Raw genomic sequence first — 21,176 nt, forward strand, 5'->3', positions numbered from 1 at the left:
TAATACAATTTACTATTTTATAAGACTTACTAATTAGAAAAGTCTTAGTCAGTACGTTTTAATAGACCTAGGTTGCTATACCTTATAAAAGAGATGGGAGTGGACAAAAGATGGTTCTTCAGCACTATCCGCAGTGATTGCTTGATGTGATCAATGAAGAACAAAATAGTAATAAAGTGTTATATTTTAATTGTGTGTTTTTTAATGTGCGTCGGAAGCTATCGGCGTATACGACTACTTATATTTTATTATATATTATATGTTGTTGAGAAGTGACATATTAAATTTAAATGTTGTGATTATGAGTTATGATATTTTGTTATTAATTTTTGTATGCATAATTTGAATATTATTACAAATCAAAAGTTACATTACCTTTCGAAATTGATCATTGTATAGTGTACAGAGTAATGTGTTAATCAAAGGCGCAAATTGGGTTAAATATATGGGGGTGCTAGATTTATGTCGACTAAAGTGATCAGTGGAGGACTTTGCCCCCCCCCTCACACCCCCCTCCAGTCATACACCTTAATTGTATACACCTTCGCGTTTATCTTAATACAAACAATTACCTATAACATAATATATTACTATCTATATTATTGTTCTGATAATGTTATTATTATGAAAACGACAAGGTCTTATAAATAATTGTATCCAAATATCTATGGCATAATATTATAGTGGATAAAAATTCGTTGATGCTATCAAAAAGTGAGCCGTTAGTTGAGCCCAGCTTTATCGACAATGTTATCGATTAATAAACTAGTTCCGGATCAATAAAGTTCCGACGTTTTAAACTTGAAAGGGAAATATCAGATAATAAATTAAGATACAATTCCAAAATTATTATAGAAATAATTTCAGTGTTCAATCACCCATACTCTACAGTATTCTAGAGTAACCATGCGTGTTTTTTTTTAATTCGTACCATATTTTGATTTTATTATCTTTATAACTATTATTATTATTGTCATCATCATTATTATTATTATCAAACAGATTTATGAAATATGACTATTTTATTAACTATGAAATCATGTATTTTTTTTTTGATATGTTATATTTTGAATTATTATAATTATTTAAATAAATATTTTTGTAGAATATAGCTTAAAATGGAAAATAGCAACGTTGTTTTATAAAGTTTTATAAACGCTATATAATGTTTTTTATGCTCAATCGTGTAGATTTTCTTTTGTATTCCGATTTTCTTTGATACGCCGACAATAAAATTTGGGTCAATCGTGTCTCAGTCAAAATTTGCCATGTCGTACATAATATGTAAGACGGATACAACAAATGCACGGATAGCGTTCTCTTAACACAAAATTGTAAAACACAGTAAATTAGTTAAAATTGTTAAAATAAAATATTTTAAAATATAATCCAGTAATTAAAATATATTATAATAAACAAATTTGTTAGGTTACAATCAATTGTAAGCTTGGTTAAGTCAATTGTCGGGAATATTTATTATTTTGTATTGGAGATTTTTTTATGGAGACATTTTGAAGAACCTATTGGTTGAATTTTAAAACATGTTTAAAAGTTTCCTTTTTAATTTTTCCCAAGATTTTCTCATTTAATTTCCAATTTGCCCGAAAATCTATTAGCTGAACCTATCTTTTAAAATAGTTGATAAAATTTAAAAGTATATTTTAAACAATTATAAATAAAATATATAATATAGACATATAATTAATATTGAAAGAATTTATTAAAAAACATTACATATATATAATGCAAAAAAGTTCAACTTATGGTTAATTAATATTTATTGATATTTTTATACAAAAACTTAAAATAATTATTAACAATTTCAATACTGATTTTTCAATAAATTAATAATTAATAAATATATCAATGTTTTGTATGCAGTTATTTTCAAATTGTATCGACCTTCTCAAACCAATGATTGAGATTGATTTTTGGAATTGAATGTGAATTACAAAGTTGCAAATCAGGAGTTGTAGGTTTTAAAAATACATTTTTCTGCATCGTTGTGATATTATCACTGTTATCACAAAAGACTCTGGCAAGTGACACTTTTCTGATTTCTGCCAGTTGATCTTAAATTTAAAAAAGTTAGTTAAAATCCGTTCATTAAAAATATTTCAGTTATACTTACATTCGTTGAATACTTTTGGTAAATCATAGAAATATCTATCTGCAATTCTGGTTCTAATAAACTGTTCTCTAATGATACACCTCATCGTCGGGCCAACCATTGCGTCGTCTTCGTGTTTCTCAAATAATGCACCTACCAATAGCTCTATATCGTTCCAAGCTCTATACACCTTCAATACTTTCGGATTAATGATCTCTAACATATCTTGTTTATTTCCTATATCTTTTAGCCCGCAATATTTTCTAAATTGTTTGTAGCTTGGAATACCGTGATCGCGGTTTCGTTGTATAGCCAAGCCTAATACGTCCATTCCATAATAATCATAACCTAGTATTGATGGACGATACAAGTATAAGTAATTGATCATCTAAAACAAAAATTCGATATCAGAAAATATAAACAAATAATTATATAATAATACTAGCTGATCCCGTACACTTCGTTACCCATTAAATGTACCAACTCTATATGACTCAAACTTTGTTCAGTTGATTATTTAATATTCGGTGTATCGTGTTCAAAATGTATCTTAACTTTTCTGTTGCCCAGAATAAAAATTCTGTTTCGCAGCAGTACATTATCAGGTAGGCAATCTACCTGCAGTAGATCGCGGACCCCGTGCTGTTTGTACATAAGTGTATAATTTAACTCTAAAGTATCAAAGTTATACCAAGTTGGTCGTTTCTACAATTAATACAAAATCCTATCCAAACCTAACCGTACTAAACTCTGATGAATAAAAAAAACCAAATGTAACCCTTTTTAAATTAGCCTATCTTCTTCCCAGAGGTCTAATCTACCCATAAACATTCATTGATATATATATATTGACAAAATATAATAATACAAATCAACAAACATGCCCGATTAACCAATAGCAACCAATATATTATACACTATTATTATTTTAATCTGCAACAAAAAACTAAATTTTTATTTTATTATTTAGTTTATTTTTTTTTTTGGACAGATGGGGCCACTATTGTATTTTTGACATCCAGATTTCCTACTTTTCCGGTGAATTTTTCTGAAATTTTCTTTCATGTAAACCTTCTTCGTGAAATAATCTTTCGTTTAAAAAATAAATCAAGAAGATCTGATAAGTAGTTCCAGAGTTTAGCCTGTAGAGAGATTTTCATTTCACATTTATATAGTTAGATTTAATATAGTCAATATAATTTGAACGTTTTATAATCATTGATGGAGTAAAAAAAAAACAATATCGTTGCGTTATTTTGTTTATGTTGCAAAATCCTACCTCTGATGAAAATCCCATATGGACTTCAAGCGTATTCTGCGTAGCTAGTCCCCTGACAAGTTGATCCAAGAAATGTACCATTACATGATTTGGTATGTTGAAATGTTCATTTAGCAAAAGTTCCCCTTGTTCCTCTTTTCGGTCTTCCGAATATAATCTAGGTAAACAAAAATATTCATACAAATTAATAATTATAAGTAGCATCGTACGTACACTGGTAAATTTGTTGATTCTCTTTACGCACAAATTCACAACATTTGACTTCTCAATAAATTGTTATATTATTACTTATTAGTAATAAAAGTATAAGCAGACACTTGTTAACTCTTAATACTATATGATACATACATTTTTAAAAAAAAGTTAAGATATATATTTCATATAATATTTCCACGCAGAATATTGTTACGCACATACTAATTTTTAAATTAAATATCAAATGTTGAAGAAATAGGATTATTTCTTTGAAAGAAATTGTAGATAAGATGATTTAATTGGTATTGTGTACACCTCTAAATTTGTAAATTTGTAATTAAACTAAAATTAATGTCCTAAACCTAAAGTCCCTGAATAATAAAATAGGTACATTTTTTCAATATGGTATAATCATATACATTTTTAGAAAAGAATTCCACTTAAAACTTTGGAAAAAATGTAGAGGTCGTCATTTAAAAATCAAAAGCCAATAACTGGTTCACCGGGTAAAAAGCATATAGCCTAAAACTGTTGAGGGGGGCTGTAACCTCACTATAATCATTTCTAAAAATGATATGTGTTTAGTACCTACTAACTTTTAAATTGGTGGGACTAAGTCCCCCCAAGACTCCCCCCCTGTATCTGCATTAGAGAAAAGAAGGTAACTATTGTTGCCCGTATACACTATACATAGGTATTTTACATTATTTTCCAAAGAAACATTATTTAATAAAGATGATTGTTCAAATCAATTTTTAATATTATTGAGCTAACTTGAATTTATCACTGATCATTGAATTGCTGAATGGTAGTATGGCGGTCGCGAAACTGTTGCTAACGGCCGGATCGACAGTCTCGTTGTACGCGTTGCTGTACCCTTCTGTCAACAGATCCAGTCCGTTTTGCCTGGTGTAGTTTTCACCAAGGAGAGCCGGTAACCACTCAGCGTACGTGATGTGCTGTATGGACGCTATTACGATTTTCCTGGCTTCCTGGAAAATGCGTTCGTCACCCCAGTGTGGGTTGATGTAGGACAGCTGTTTGGCCAACCGGTTGTGTTCTCTCATCCACAGTGTATGCAAAACTGTCAGTTGGGGAAGCCCGCTTGCCCGGACGTCACCAGCCTTGTAGCACGTGCCTATGCCATACTGGCACGCGTTATCATCGTCTTCCCGCGGCATATATTGCGGTTCACTTCGTCTTTTGTAGTTTATATTCGTCATGAGTTGGCCATTCGACTTGGTCCTCAACGACCGCATCTTCTTCTCCGTAGAACCGTAAATCATTGACCCGTCTAAATAATGAGTAGCTTGGTTCATCTGTAAAACATAAACGTGTTAAATAAATGTAAATCTGTTATTTTATGTGATTTTTGGCGAATTCGCAGTCAGTTATCAACATTACCTAAAGGTAGGTATATAAATTATAAACGTAAAAACTAAACATAATTTAACCAAATTAACAACATTTGTAATTTTTTATTTAACATTAAGACGCTATTTGCTGTGTAACATCTTATAGGGATTTTGAATGCAGCGCATTTTCCCCAAAATGGTTTCCACGGCTATTGTAATCATTATTATAAAAATATATAAGCTTATCGATATAGTATTTTATATAGCCGTTACTTGTTCCCTGGGTCCAAGTGTACAATCTGAACGCACCGCTGATACCGAACGCACGTAGTTCATGCAATTTCTAAGTTTACGTGGACTAACAAAAATATAATCGTCCTCCGGTATCTCTACTTCCATGCACAGATTATGTCTTAGTGGAGAAGGTAGGTTCGTTCCGTTATCATAACAACAGTTCAACGGTATTTTTGATTTCCCTATGGATTTAATTAAATATTCACATGCATTAATTACGACCAATCAATATATATATACGGTAATGTATTTAATCCTACTCATATTAGACATTGCCGTGTGTGATAGATCGTGGCCTATAAACATCGTCCAGTACGCCATTGCCATAGTTTTTACGGGGTCAGGCGTGTGCTCTTCATTTACAAATACATTGCTTAGATATCTAGGTTTGGGTAGATCTATTGTTCTAATCGTGTCAACACCTGTATGAACAATTAAGTAAATCACAGTATTATAGCTACATGGATGTAAATTATAAAACGTCATGCTAATAGCAGATACCACGTTCTAGAAGGAAGAGTGCTATGAATATCTTAATGTTTTTAATAAAAAACTTATATAAATATACGTTACAAAAAAAATTAAAAAATATTACCATTTAAGTAGATTGGAGACAGCAAACGTTTATATGCCGTGGTTGACTTTCCCAATGAGGAACGTTTCAAGTTGTTACAAGAACCATCAGCACTACGATACATAAAATTCTTCCCGATGCAGGCAGTTTTGTTGTAATACTCGGATAAACACATCTCACCCAAAGATGTCCTGTCTAGTTTTATTTTCGTTAATTGTTTGGCACATTGTATAGCACTATTATTGTATCTGAAATAGTAATTTAATTTATGCATATTAAAATATTCATTGGGATATTTATTGTATGTTTATACATTTGACAATATTTATCGTTTATAAGGCGCGAAACATCAGTAATAAGTTCGGCATTTCGATATCCTGGATATCCGTCTCTGAAAAGCTTAGATTCAATCTGTTGTGCACGAACTGGGTTTGTCAATGATGTAATATGAACATTAGCAGCCGTTATTAAATCCTCGACAATATTATCTTCATATTCTAAGTTTTTGACAGCAGACTTAATTTCTTCTTCTATATCATCGAGTTTGAGATTTAGGTACCAGTTTGTTGAGTTTATTTCCAAACCATCTATATAAATAATTTAATCGTTGCAACCAATTATTTGTATAAAAAAAATAAATTATTTAAGTTAAAATTATGATTTATACCTTTACAAACGAACTTATTATTCCATTGAGAACCAGAATCTATTTTTGAAGCATTACAAGGCTGTCTTAATCCTCTACAACACGATTGTAAGAATACCACCATACAAATCAACAAACGTATAGATATCGAGAAACTCATTCTGCTAATTATAAACTGTAATCATAGCATAAAATGTATAATTAATAATTGTTAACTATAAGTCTATAAATCAAACTATTTTATTTACCTGATATTGGTTGAAGTAAATAAATATACTTTCACAATTATTACTTCTCATAAATTAATCACTAACGTCTAACACATTATCAAGTATAATTTGTTAAAAGTTTACCATCAATAAGTTATGTCCATACATTAATCTATTTGACTATACAGTAAATCTCGACCAATTGTATATGCAAATACATAGTCGTACCTGTCCAATGTGAATATTAGCTCCCCGCCCAGAATTATTGTTGTGTATTTCGTTATGGTAAATGTAAAAGCATAATAATATAATACTTACTAATATTATCACTTTTGTAATTAGTATTCATCACAATTGTGTTTTACATCAGAACATAATAAATAATATCATTATAGATTCTGAGCAAAGTAAATTAGTACTTTTAAGAGGTAAAAATTGAAAATTGAACATATTCAAATACTAATAACCAAATTAAGAAAACTTTTCTATATTTTTAGACAACTACAAAATATACCTACTAAACATAAATCAATTAAAGGTGATAGCACTTATAGAATCTCTAATTTAATATGGAATTATTGCCTAGGGTAGTGCCAATAATACGAACCTTCGTCAACTACATAACACAAATCGTATTAAAGAAAAACGGTTTATTTCATGTAAACAATCTATATTCAAAATCGAATGTTTTACCAGTAAAATACCTTTTCTATAAAGCAGCTGTCACATTCATGGTCAAAAATTACCTAACGAAAACATCAAATCGTGCTTTTAACACGAGATATAAAACTAGCCATATTATCATTCCCAGAATGTATAAAACTATAATATCCCAATCGTCACACACATTTGTTGGACCATTTATATACAATAAACTTCTTCATGCGCTATTTGGTGAAAATCTCAACATTTTTAAATTCAAACTACAAAATTGGCTTATGCAACAAACTGGAGACCTAATAAAAATAATTTCTTAACATGTCACAATGCCTTATGTATTTCGTGTTCATTTAATTTTCGCATTAATATAGGTAGATACTTATAAATATTTTTATAATTTTTATATTTTATATTGAAACTTAAATTGAATACTTATCTAAAATTTGTGTTCATAAATTATTAAATATATTTTTCCAATTTAATTTCTTATGGTTTGTTTAAAGTTTAAATAGATTTAATTTGTTGAAACTCCAAGTTTATAATGAATAGGTACTTCAATATTTTTCGAAAGGGGTGACATAATTATTAGTGCCTAGAGCGCAAGCTGATCTAAATTCAGTGTTGGTTATAAAAATAATCCAACCAAAATATATATTTTGTTATTGCGTAACTAGGATTTTAGGTTATTTTACTTAATCAAAAGATAACTCTTCACTATTTTAAGATGAAAAATAAACACGTTATTATAATGTTAAGTTAATTAATTTGTTCAAAACATAAGTATAACTGTATGGATTAAACATCAAGGAACATTAACATATGTATAAAAAAATACAATAATAATTATTATTAAGTCATTTGACAGTAAATATTAATTCATCAATATTTATTTTTTTACTAACATATTTTTGTATAGATATTAAAGCTAAACCTCGAAGATGCTCTTGTTTCATGAACACTCATGGCATTTCTCCAAAATGTCTTAATTATTTTCAGTTTTGAAAAGAAACTTTCTGCACTAGCACTGGTTACTGCAGGAGAGTCAAATAAAATATTAAAGCTGTGCAAACTTCGGGGAAACTTGATAACAATAAGTAGTTATTTATTTTAATTAAATTTGATAGTTCACGTATGGTTAAAATCTTATTAATTTCACTTTTTTAGAAATCAGATAGAATTGATAACTTTATTGGTTACAATAGTGAAAAAGTTAAAGAAATATTATTAAAGCTACTAAAGCGCAGGTTTATCTAATTTATTATATTATCGTGTATACAATAAAATATAGTTACTTTAAAACGGTTTTCTAGATTTACTAACGAATAAAATGAAATTATCATATCAGATAATATGAGTACCTAGGTAAACACTGAATAACTACAAATGTTTACCACATACCTACAACAAATTATTAGATAAATGTTTAAGAAATTGTTAAAAATATAAGAAATAAGAAATTAATACATAAATATCATTATCATAAGTATGTACTTACCCCAGCGAGTAAACTCCCCTTCCCAAACCATCACAGAAAAGCTGAACGATGACCGTCTGAGCCAGCGTTTCCCAACCTTTTTGCAATGGCGACCCATCAATTTAATCTTTATTAGGTACGCGACCCCCCCCCCCCCCCCAAAAAAAAAGTATGCCGTAAATAAATAAGATTTTTATTATAATCCATTTTATCATTGAGTTTTTTATAAAATACAATACGCGCAGAGAAGAACCAGCAATGTGCCTAACCTGTGGAGAACTTCTCACAGTCAAACACCTCCTCATCCACTGCCGCATCCATATAGATACCAGAAAAAATCTAAAAATGCCCGACAACCTCTTTGAAGCCCTCAGCCCTACACATGACAACACCAACAAAATAATCATATTTTTAAAACAAATTAACATGTATAATTTAATTTAAGAATTTATTGTAAAACTATACTCTATTATGTACTAACTACCAATTTTGTTGCAAGCTAATAACCTAGTAGTTGATGCTGTACCATGAATAAAAAAAAAAAAAAAAAAAAAATACAATACGATTACAATATACTGAATAATAATAACTTAATAAATAAATAAATAAAATAAATTATAATAAAAATATAAAATACAAAAAATTAGTATAATAGAAAATGTAGTGTGAATTTTGATTTTGGACACTGTTGCATAAAATTTCTCGACCGAGACCGATCGTATCGACTAGTCACTAGTCATTAGCACATTTACCGATAAGATAAAAAAAATTCCATAATCGTAATAACTTTACGTCATTTATTCTACAATACTAGTTATTTATACTATTTATCAGACTCTGAGCTATACTAGGTTAATCATTCCGGAAGCTCACGATGCATCAATCAATACAGATATTCGCGCGCTCATTAAACAGCATGAAAAAGGAAAAATGAGAAAAGTACCTAAGTAAACGCTCTGCTGTACAGTAAATATGTATACAGTGTGCCTCATCATTGAGTAAGTCACTGTAATGTTAATATTAAATTTAAATTCTATGATAACTGAAAAATTATTCTAATTGAAGACGGTCAGTCTATATTAGGTATAGCTGTATAGGTACTACCTAAGTATATTTTATATGTTTATGATATATTATATATGTTACGGTGAATGATGTAAACGTGGTAAATGTCGTCATTCCCTAGTAAATTACGTCATTTACCTAAAAATTAGTAAATGTTGTAAATGTAGACATTCCCCGGTTATTGACGTCAATCCTCGGTTTAATTGGAGAATGATGCGCAATATATTCAAGGGAAGAATTGTATCAAATTTTAAAAAATAGTGTTGACTATTTAAGTTATTCATTCGGCACATTTAGCAGTAGGACATGGTGGTAGAAATAAATTTAGAAATTCAATTAACCTAACCTTTCATTAATTTCATTGAAATCAAAAATTACAATAAATCGTTATTAAATAGTATCTATATTAAAATAATCAGTGTATTATTTGAGATTTATCATCATTTACCACAAGTTTTGGTAAATGACGTCATTGACAGGGAAATGACGACATTTACTAATTTTCGTCTTTCGCCGTAACATATATAATAATAATTATAATAATACTATAATTTATTTTACTATTAGTACTTAATACAGTAGGCATTATTTGGTATAAATTTATACTAAGGTGTTAACCTTAACAGGCTTAAAATTAATCTAAATATTTTGAAAATTGTATTGTATATTACCTACTGTAACTGTATGGACGTATAATAAAATTTAATACTACCTATGGGTACGTAAAAGTTCACCCACGAATTAAATTTTTGAATTTCAACAAAATAACTATAAAATCGTTATTCTTTGTTTAAATATCTAAATTTGTGCAAATTTAAATTTAAAATATCTAAAAAAAAATTGTTCTTATATATTTTTTAGATTTTTAAATATAAATATGCACAAATTTATACACTATAATATAATCATAACAACAACTTTTCATCGAACTCCGTTAACTTTTTAACGGATATCAGGTACCTAAATTAAACACTTTGTTTACACCTCATTCTAAGAGCCTAAGAGTGTGACGCTGGATTAATATACTCTAAGTACATACACCTAGTAAGGTCGGAACTTTGTAATTAAAATTGTCTATAAAGGAAAAAATCTTGATTTTGATGTGTAACCTAAAAAACCTAACCATAGATTGATTGTTAAAGAGCCGCTTGCTTGATATATTAATTTCCTACTAGTTAGTAACTTAATATATAAGTAGTAGGTATTATACGTATTGCACAGGTAACCGCACAAGTGTATTAAACAACAATAATTCTAGGTTAGAGAAGCAGAATGCAGAAAACGCAACGATTAACGGCCAACTATTAACGGCACTAGGTATAGTATAGAAGTTTGAAACAATGAAACGGGTCGTAAACATTGATGTTATAAGACTGGATACAACACGCCTATACTGACTTCGTAAGCTGAGGTCGCGGTCATTATTGGGGAAGAGGGAAAGTTCAATATCTACGAGAGAGATAGACTATAAGAGGCCTTTTGAGGCCTTTTTAGGTTAGGTTACAAATATGAATAATGATTATTAAATAATATGTAATAGACTGTAATAAAATAATTAAAATGTTATTTCATATTTTCATAATTTCATAGTTTTGAATTTATGATTCATGATTTTATTATTTGTTGTTGTTTTTTTTAAATCGTGTTAATGCTTATCAATAATAAAGGAACTCTTATAACCTCAAAAATTGTATCACTTTATTCTTAGTTGATAAACCCGATGTCCTATCCAGTTTTATAATATCTATGGTTGTAAACACGTCACAAGGCGGTAACCAGCGGTCGACACTCATTTTCACCCACCTATTGTGTACCAAGGCCTCGTACCTACTCTGCGTAAACGGGGTCCGGACAACAACGCAAGATGCGGCCGCCATTATGGCATGATACACATTATATTTTTTTATTAAAAATACACGTTTCATTTAATAGGTTAATTTATGATTTAGATGGTTTTTACAAAGGGGTCATCTGCACAATTGTTCTAATATTTTGCATTTTACAAAGTATTAATTGATGCAGTAGATAAAATTAGTAATCCCAATTGACAAAAAACCACCAATATTCATACACTAACCTATAATGGGCAACTTCTGCTTCAAGATCATAGACTTGTAATAGATATACCGCGCGTTAGTGAAATATATTTAAACCAACATATTATTATGTGCGAGAGACAGACTGTCTTTACTTTTTCAAGGAGATTATAAGAAATTTTATAATACTCCTTGATAGCTGGTAATATTTAGTTGATTACTGGCTTCTATACTACACTAGAGAGCATAGATAATATATATATAAATGCTCTCTATACTACACTAGAGAGCCTTTATAATAAGAGAGTGGCCAACTCGCTAATGCCGTCCGATTGGCCGTTTGATATAGACCGTTATTTTCGGTCCATCAGTGTTTCACTGCGAAAAATATTATCGAATTAACGTAAACAAATTATCGTAATTATCGATTTAGGTATGATAAAACCACAGATATATATAATATATTATATGTATATATATGTGGATGAAACGTGATAATAATTAATTTGATTTAAACATAACCTCAATGTGGACCGTAAATGGCGACCACTATATAATCCTGATAAGGACCGTTGGCGTCTCTCTTCTTATATAGGCTCTCTATACTACACTATATAGAAATCTGTGGTCTATACCATAGAGTAATATAGAGGCGGCGTATAATAGATCCTACTTATTTGTTGGTAAATAAACGTATAGTACTTACCGGTAACTTGTATCAGCTTGTTAAATGAAAAGATTCTTCCTTTGACTGCTATCCTGCAATTGAATTTGGATTACTTATGTTGTTAAATGACAAAATTACTTATTCAATGGTTGAGATAATGTATTTATCTACTCACGTTTATCAATCCGTCACTATGCCATGATGGAGAGACAGCTAGCCAGTTGTAAATCTTCTTGTCTTCTGACTGGTGGTGGTGGTGGTGGCGTACGAAACTGATGTCCGTGGTCATGGGAGTGGTTCCCACTACCGCCCCCATCGGACGAATGACAATCTTTTATTCCTATTGTGTGCACTCCCGCCGCAAACCCTCCAGCAGTACCACAATTATCTACCGGGTGTGCAAGGTGTTCATTGTACAATGGCCCTATACCTATATAGCCCCCTCCCCCCCACCATTATCGGTGTGTAAAGATTAATTTTATATAGTCGTGGTTCTGGAATTGAAACTTAAAGAGCCTCGCTATGGGTTTTTATTTAAGGGACAAAATTCTAATCTCGTCATCATCTACCGGGATCTATATGTTAATTCTCAATTGTTAAATATTATTATTATTATTATTATTATTATTATTATAAGAGTGTGAGAACGGAGTACCTACGAATGCCACTCTTATACGCACATGCACAATGCACATGTCAATAACTCAATAACAGTTAACTTCCAATACGAATTTGAAGGGAACTTACTTATTTATGTCTGTTTTTAATTTATTTGACCTTATAAATGTGTGAGAAGTAAATTAAATAGTATAAGTCCCTATCGGCTATCTGTAATATTATTCGGTGTATTATTGTCAAACCATTGGTCACAAATACAAATAGTATGCGTGTTTAGGAATTAAACCTAGTTTTTTCGATAATCACTCCATTACATTTGATTATAATAAAAAATAATATACAGTTTATTTTCTATTTTTCGATTTTTTCCGAGAAATATATAGTAGGTATTTAATATTCAAAAACCAAAAAGAATATTAACGCAATATTATAACGCGTCTGGTCGTTTTTCATGTTTCTATAATATTGTTTAAATGTGTGTTTGTACCATGTGTGCTGTATGTATGTACGGTATTTAGAATTCGACCTTGGGTTCAAGCGAGGCGGTGACCAGTTTTTTCTCGGTATTTTGTGTCGAGGGGTGCGCAACAATGAGACTCTGCCTATACAATTATTGTCGGAATTCAGGAATTTACGGACCGGTTTTATTGTGCCGGGTACGTATAATGTAATTTATAGTGCACGTGCAGCTGTAGCGAACGCATGAATAACCCGAACAATAATCACGTTAGCCTAGGTATAATCCGGAGACACTCTCCCGGTTTAAACTCTAAAATAACATACCAAGCTCACTGTGACGAAGCTGAAGATTATAAAAATAACAATAATAATAAAAATAAAAATACTAACTATATTCCCTTGTGAAGATCTATCAAACAACTAGGTGGCACAGACAGAAAGTCTCACCCAACTACCCAAGTCGCGTAAATAAACGGACAGGGAAAATACTGGATCATAATAATTCATATTGTAATAATTTAAGCATATGTAAAGCTACCCAACTGAAGTTTCTCACAATACAACTATCTTACATTTCGTTGACATTAATTATAATAGCAATAATTTACTATATACATATAAATATACATATAAATGTATTGTGCCGTAAAGTTCGTCACTCACGTAGGCGTACATAACTGGCGGTGAAAATTTTTTTAACCAATAATTGAAATGGAGTACAGTCAAAATGGTAAAAACCTATAAACAGTTGATAAATATAAATTTGTATTACATTATACATTTATACCTACCTCAGATTAAATAAAACAGTTTATATAATATTATAATCTGTTATTATACTGAAATAAGTGACCAAAAAAATTGGCTTTGTATTAATAATAAGTATAAAAATAAAATTTAAACAAATAATTTTAAAAAAGGTGGGTAAGTGGATGTCGCTCTGCTGTACAGTAGGTTACAAGTGGGTCACTGTAATGGATGGTGTTAAATTTGAATTCAATGATATAATATCATTGTATAAGAAAAACGATTCTGAGCGAAAACGGTCAGTCAGCCTATGATTTTACCAAGTATATTTGATGATATTATTGTGAATAAAGTAATTTATATATAAACTATTTACTCGGAGCCTTGTTTTAAATTTTCAATCGTTAGCTATAAAAGTTGAACATTTTATAAATTTTTAACTACAAAATAATTATTACATTTTAAATTTGATAAATTTGAACTTTATATGATTATAGCTGAATTACCCGGCTTTGCCTGTGTGTAGTTTTTGTTTTATCAAAATTAAATTCTTAGATCAACACAAATTGTTGTGTTTTAAAGAAGAAAAAATTTATTTTACTTAATGCTATCAAGTGCTAAAAAAGTAGTAGTTGCTGAATTATAAAGACAACAAAAATAATAATAATAGTATTTACAAATGATACTAATGATTCTGATACACATATTGTTATTAAAAAATGTTTCTATAATTATATAAAATTTTGAAAATCGGGTGACGTGGTGACACTCGAGAAGGTATTTGGAACAACTTTGTGAAAAAAATTGGAAAAAAGTTAAATAGCGTCGTCACAAAATTGGTACATAAAAAAAGCCTGTTCTTTTATATATATAAGGATAAAAAAAAGGTGGATAAGCCATAAAAGTTAAACATTTTATACATTTTTAACCACAAAATAATTAATAAATTATAAATTTGATAAATGTTGTCAACATTTGAACTTTAAATGCTTATAAAAAAAAATTGTGCCTATGTATTTTTAATATTTTTCAACTGCTATTAGAACGATATATCAGGAGCCTTATATTAAATTTTCACGCTTTTTTACCCAACAAATAAAAATTTATTGATATTTATAGAAAAAAAAACTAAAAAAATTGAAAACTGACAATGTCTGTAAACAGCTCAAAAAGAGTCAAAATATTTTCAACATTTTATGGTGTATAGAAAATGCTAATATAAACATTCAGTGAAATTTTCAAGTATCTACAGTCATTCGTTTTTTAATTACAATAAAATAAGAAAATTGTTACATCAGAAATCGAGTAAATATCAAATGTTGTAAAAATATAAATTTCAGACGCTCATAAAAATTTAATTTAAGTTTCTTCTAGACATTTTTTTTTTTGATAAAGGTAGACAAACTTATGAGTAATCTTATATTACATTTTCAAATCTTAGATTTAAAAAGAAAAATTTTTATGAATTTTCAACTCAAAATAATTTGCTATTTTTCGTGATTTTTCCGTATTTTGTCAAAATTTGAACTTTAAATGCTTATAATTAAAAACTGTGACTAAGGATTTTTAATTTTTTTCATCTGCCTTTGAAACAATAACCTAGGAGCCTTCTATTAAATTTTCAAGCTTTTTTAATCAACAGATAAAATTTTATTGATATTTATAGAAAAAAAAAACTAAAAAAATTGAAAACTGACAATGGCCGTAAACAGCTCAAAAAGAGTCAAAATATTTTGTAAATTTTATGGTGTATAGAAAATGCTAATATAAACATTCAGTCAAAATTTCATGTCCCTACGGTCATATACCATAGTATTATAAACGTTACTCTATATTCAGTAATCACCAATCACCATTAGGTACCTATTATAAAATCGTTTTTATAATAATTTAAACCTACTGTGTTGATATGTTTGTTATTAACACGAACACGACGGGACCACAAAATAACCTGTTCGTGTTAAAAAAATTTGTGTAAACCGATAGGTTTAACACGAATTTGTTCGTGTTATCAGAGAAGGTTAAATCTAATACGTTATTTTACACTCAAATACATTTTTTTTATTAAGTAATCTTCAAAATAAAAATTTACATTTCTTTGGTACATACTACATATAAACAAATATTTGAAATATTTTTAATTAATTAATTACTACGCTACATTACATATATAAAGAAATATTTTGAACCAAGCGCAACTGCTTCGTCAATCTTATCTTTATTTTTAATAATTGTTGATAATGTTGATTTTGGAATGCCATATTTCTCCGCGATTTTGGTTTTAGGCAGTGTACCTTTTTCGACTTCTACTAAAATTAGTTGCTTAGTTTTTAGATCTATGGACATTTGCTTCCTTTTCAAACTCATTTTGGTCAATCACTAACGACACCAACAAAGTCAACTGACCAACTGATTGATAGAGCAATTATTAGTTTAAACGAGAGCGATTATCGCCGAACTAGATTGCACACATACAAATGTACACATGTATACATATGTATGTACCTACAATAGAGAATATGTACATACATAGTAGGGATAAGATAAGATATCGATAAAACTGTGTTATAAAGATTAAATTACTAACGACTAGTATACGAGTAATAAAACGAAATTAGATACATATGTACAGATTGACATTTTTCTGTTCGTGTTAATCAACAAAACGACAATATGGTACCTAAAATTTGTTCGAGTTTCGTGTTAACCGAAATAATTCGTATAAACCGAGGAAATAAAAAAACCCCTATCTTATAGTATAGAGCCTTTCTCTGGACTGAAAAACCGGTTCGCGTTATACAATAATTTGTGTTAACCGAGTTCGTGTTAACGAGGGAGTACTGTAGGACGCAAAAAAAAACGAATTCCAATCTATATTTAATCTATATATATTAATACACAAGGACTTTTTTTTATCGTATCAATATCTCCCCATATGTGTATTGTAAGGGAAAAATAAACATCATTATAATGGCTTTGTCGATTAGAGTTGCTCGGAAAAAAACGTTTTTTATTATATGGCCGTTAATGCAAGTAAAATCACATAAACAAAATACCTGTTTTCCATTATAAAACGTTGATATTATACGAATTAAAGGAAAAGAAGCTCAAACGCTGATTCCCGAACATTATACGGACTCAGAGTGTGTGGGTCAGGTATATTATTTGTTTGTTCAGTCGTAAAATATAGAAATGTAGGTAGGTACGACAACGATGAAGGTAGTCTTACTATCTGCAGGACGTCGGTGTAGGCAGGTGCATATACGTAAGAGTAGGTACATAATATAAAAATATAATGTGTTTAAAATCGGCTGAATTCCAACCCCACAACTCGGTAGATTTATGTTATGCTGCAGCCACGATATTCGGGAGAACGCTCATAAATATCTTAGTTTGGTTAGAGTTTTACCTGAGTAAATAATTTACATTATTTTTTTCTAAACAGTTATAACATGGTAATAATCGATGGACATGATGATACATAACGACAATTATGGCAAACGCTCAGAAATATACGTACGTTTCTCCAGCCCCCATACGAATTAAAACGGTTAAATAATGTTTAATTCAGTCTTCGACGCTGAGTAGAAACGGTTTAAATGCTCGAATTTTGGCAGGAAAAATCATCTGATTAGCTAGGTTATCCCGTAGGCTTAGGCGATAGGCAAAGTGACGTTAGGTAGGTCCGATTGAAATTCAAATTTAAAATGATTTTGTTTTATTAACGGAACTATAATTACATAATAATAAAATCATAAATGGCAATAAAGAGGAATAGCCCACGGTACTTGGGGCTTTGGGTTTACGGATTCAAAATAGGTCACGCAAAACCACGCCAATTGCACGCTAAATATTGAGACATAAAAAAGTCCTTAAAGTTCAAAATTCTCCTCCCACTTTGCTTACATTTTTAAACCTGACCTAGTGCCACGCAAATTTAAAAACCAGTCACGCCAATTCACGCTAATTGCACGCTAAATATTTAACCAAAAAAAATTTTGAAATTCGATATGGGAGGGGGGCTGGAGAAACGTACGTCAGAAATGTTCTAAATTAGCCAAAAAACTGAAACTGCGATTATCGACGTCTTTGTCATATTTGACAATTTATTTTATATTCATTAAAAATTACCAACAATTGATTGACTCTGTATTGAAATTGTGATAAATAAGATTTTTTGTTAAAGGAAGACATTTCAGGGGGGGTCAGAACCGTGTGTATATGATAATAATTAACACCTGCGAAGTGGAAACAAAATATACATAATATGACGATGTAGGTACAGTGTATATATTATTACAATGGTGTCTATGATGGGGGGACAAAGCGATAGAAACCCTACCACTTTGGACTTTTTTTTCATAGACTTACTTTTATTTTGTACATCAAAATCCAATTCATATTATAGTTTGAGCAATTAACACACAATATTTAATTACTCCAAAGTCCAACCTATACTTAATTATGATAAATAATTTAACCCAAATGTGAAAGGTAAAATTGAATAACGTTATTAAAAAAATGATTTATTATTAAAAACAACTATTATTTTGAAGTTTTTAATTTAATGTTTTTAGAATGCAAAAATTCACCAAACTCTCTCAATCAAGGCCTAATGAAGTCCATACGAATGTATTATACACCCTCCACTCGCCCCCCCCCCCTTCACAGGGGTCAAATTAATAGTTACGCTGATTATATCGATGGCGAAATATAAACTCTTAAACTAATAACCCTTTTACCTGAAAATAAAAGATACAATAATATCCTACACTCCAACATTTTTACTTAAGTTGACGCCACACCCGCATGTGTTGTCTCCGTCTTACAAACACGTAACATATCAAATTTACGCTCAAAAATTCACGTTTTATGCCGTTAGCGTAAAAATTAGAGAGAATCGACTTATTATGAAACTTGATAGTAAGAATATTATCTATGTTTTGTTGGAAATCTTTTTACGATAATTCAGTTTTTAAGTGAGTTATGCGTGTATAATAAATGTAAATTAAAAATGATCATAACACACTTAAAAACTGAATTATCGTATCAAAACACAGATAATGTTCTTACCATCAAGTTTCATAATAGGTCGATTCTCTCTAATTTTTAAGCTATAACGGCGTAAAACGTGAATTTCTGTGCGTAAATTTGGTATATTACGCGTTTGTAAGACGGAGACAACACATGCGGGTGTAATGTCCTGACCGTATTATGAATAGCAACTTCAAAGTCCACCATAACTGGAAGTGGTTGAAACCATCAATTATTAATAATTATTAATGTGCGGTATGAATGGCTATTTTTGTCAGGAAGCAAAACAAAAACTAATACAATTTCTTGATTGCCCCTTAAAAACACTGATTCATGGCTCTTGGTGTGCCAGGCCGACACTGCTTGTAGACATTTTTTTATTTGATAAAGGTAGACAAACTTATGCGTAATCTTGTAATACATTTTCAAATATTATATTTAAATAGAAACATTTAAATTAATTCTAACTCAATATGATTTGCACATTTTCGTGGATTTTACGGATTTTGTCAATATTTGAACTTTAAATGCTTATAAAAAAAATTGTGACTATGGATTTTTAATATTTTTCATCTGTCTTTGAAACAATAAATCAGGAGCCTTCTATAAAATTTTCAACCTTTTTTACAAAGCAAATAAAATGTTATTGATGTTTATAAAATAAAAAAATAAAAATTGAAAACTTATAATGTCCGTAAACACCTCAAAATAAGTCAAAATATTTTTTAAATGTTCTGGTGTATAGAAAATTTTAATTTAAAGATTCTGTCGAAATTGCATGTATCTACAGTAATTTGTTTAGAGTCCAAAAACCAAAAACCAAAATTGATTTAGTCGAAAAGTCCCGTTTCACCTTAATTTTACTTTTATTTTTCAGGGAACTTTTGAAAACTACTGGGAAATTCTTACTTCCCCCCCCCCCTTCCAAAGTACCAACTAGATTCACTTTCCTATAAGAAAAGATACTGTTAACGAAAGTCTAAGCACTTTTACTGTCCTAAAAGGTGATGACAGACACAAAAAAAAAATTTTAAAAAAACACATCATTGTAAAATCAATACATTCATCTCTCCGCTCAGAATCTAAAATATATTATAATTTATAAATAAAATACACTTGAATAGAACATGTTTATGCGCTGTGTATGATGATTCTCGAACTTCAACAAAACCTTTCTTTCTTCCGGTACAAAATATTTTAATTTTTATTGTTTGATCAAAGATAGTATAGGTATGGTATCGAATAATTGAATGTCGATAAAATATGATAATCTCAGCCATTTCCGAACGAATTATCGTTAATTGCCGATATCGTAGTCCGGTAGTAACTGTCTCGTCGTTAAGTACATATACTTATAAATTATAATATAATATATATTGTTTAGTTAAATATTTCGTGAGTCATGAGTAGCTGCAGGGGGGACTATTAGGGGCCACTCCCCCCCCCCCAAGCTGTATATCTAAACAATTTTATACTGTTAAAAACAAAATTACAAAAAAAATCATCGACATTTTCTGAAAACTATGATTCCTCATCCCCCCCCCCCCTAACCAAGTTTATGGAGCCGCCCCAGGTTAACCTTTTAAATGTATTGTGCCGTAAAGTTCGTCACTCACGTAGTCGTACATAACTGGCGGTGAAAATTTTTTTAACCAATAATTGAAATGGAGTACAGTCAAAATGGTAAAAACCTATAAACAGTTGATAAATATAAATTTGTATTACATTATACATTTATACCTACCTCAGATTAA

At 29.9% G+C, this 21,176-nt stretch overlaps 1 protein-coding gene across 1 annotated transcript; it reads right to left on the reverse strand.

The window, feature by feature from the left end:
- Positions 1–1,771: 1,771 nt before the first annotated feature.
- LOC132934835 (peroxidase-like) lies at positions 1,772–8,273 on the reverse strand. Its single transcript, XM_061001219.1, has 10 exons — positions 8,225–8,273; positions 6,475–6,628; positions 6,121–6,394; positions 5,829–6,055; positions 5,494–5,655; positions 5,213–5,415; positions 4,359–4,903; positions 3,390–3,546; positions 2,132–2,498; positions 1,772–2,072 (listed from the first exon to the last, which is right to left on the reverse strand). Exons 2-10 carry the CDS (start codon positions 6,611–6,613, stop codon positions 1,888–1,890), a joined length of 2,259 nt encoding a protein of 752 aa, XP_060857202.1. The 5' UTR covers positions 6,614–6,628; positions 8,225–8,273; the 3' UTR covers positions 1,772–1,887.
- Positions 8,274–21,176: the final 12,903 nt, after the last annotated feature.

Source organism: Metopolophium dirhodum, chromosome 1, assembly GCF_019925205.1.
Source record: "Metopolophium dirhodum isolate CAU chromosome 1, ASM1992520v1, whole genome shotgun sequence".
Taxonomy (NCBI): domain Eukaryota; kingdom Metazoa; phylum Arthropoda; class Insecta; order Hemiptera; family Aphididae; genus Metopolophium; species Metopolophium dirhodum.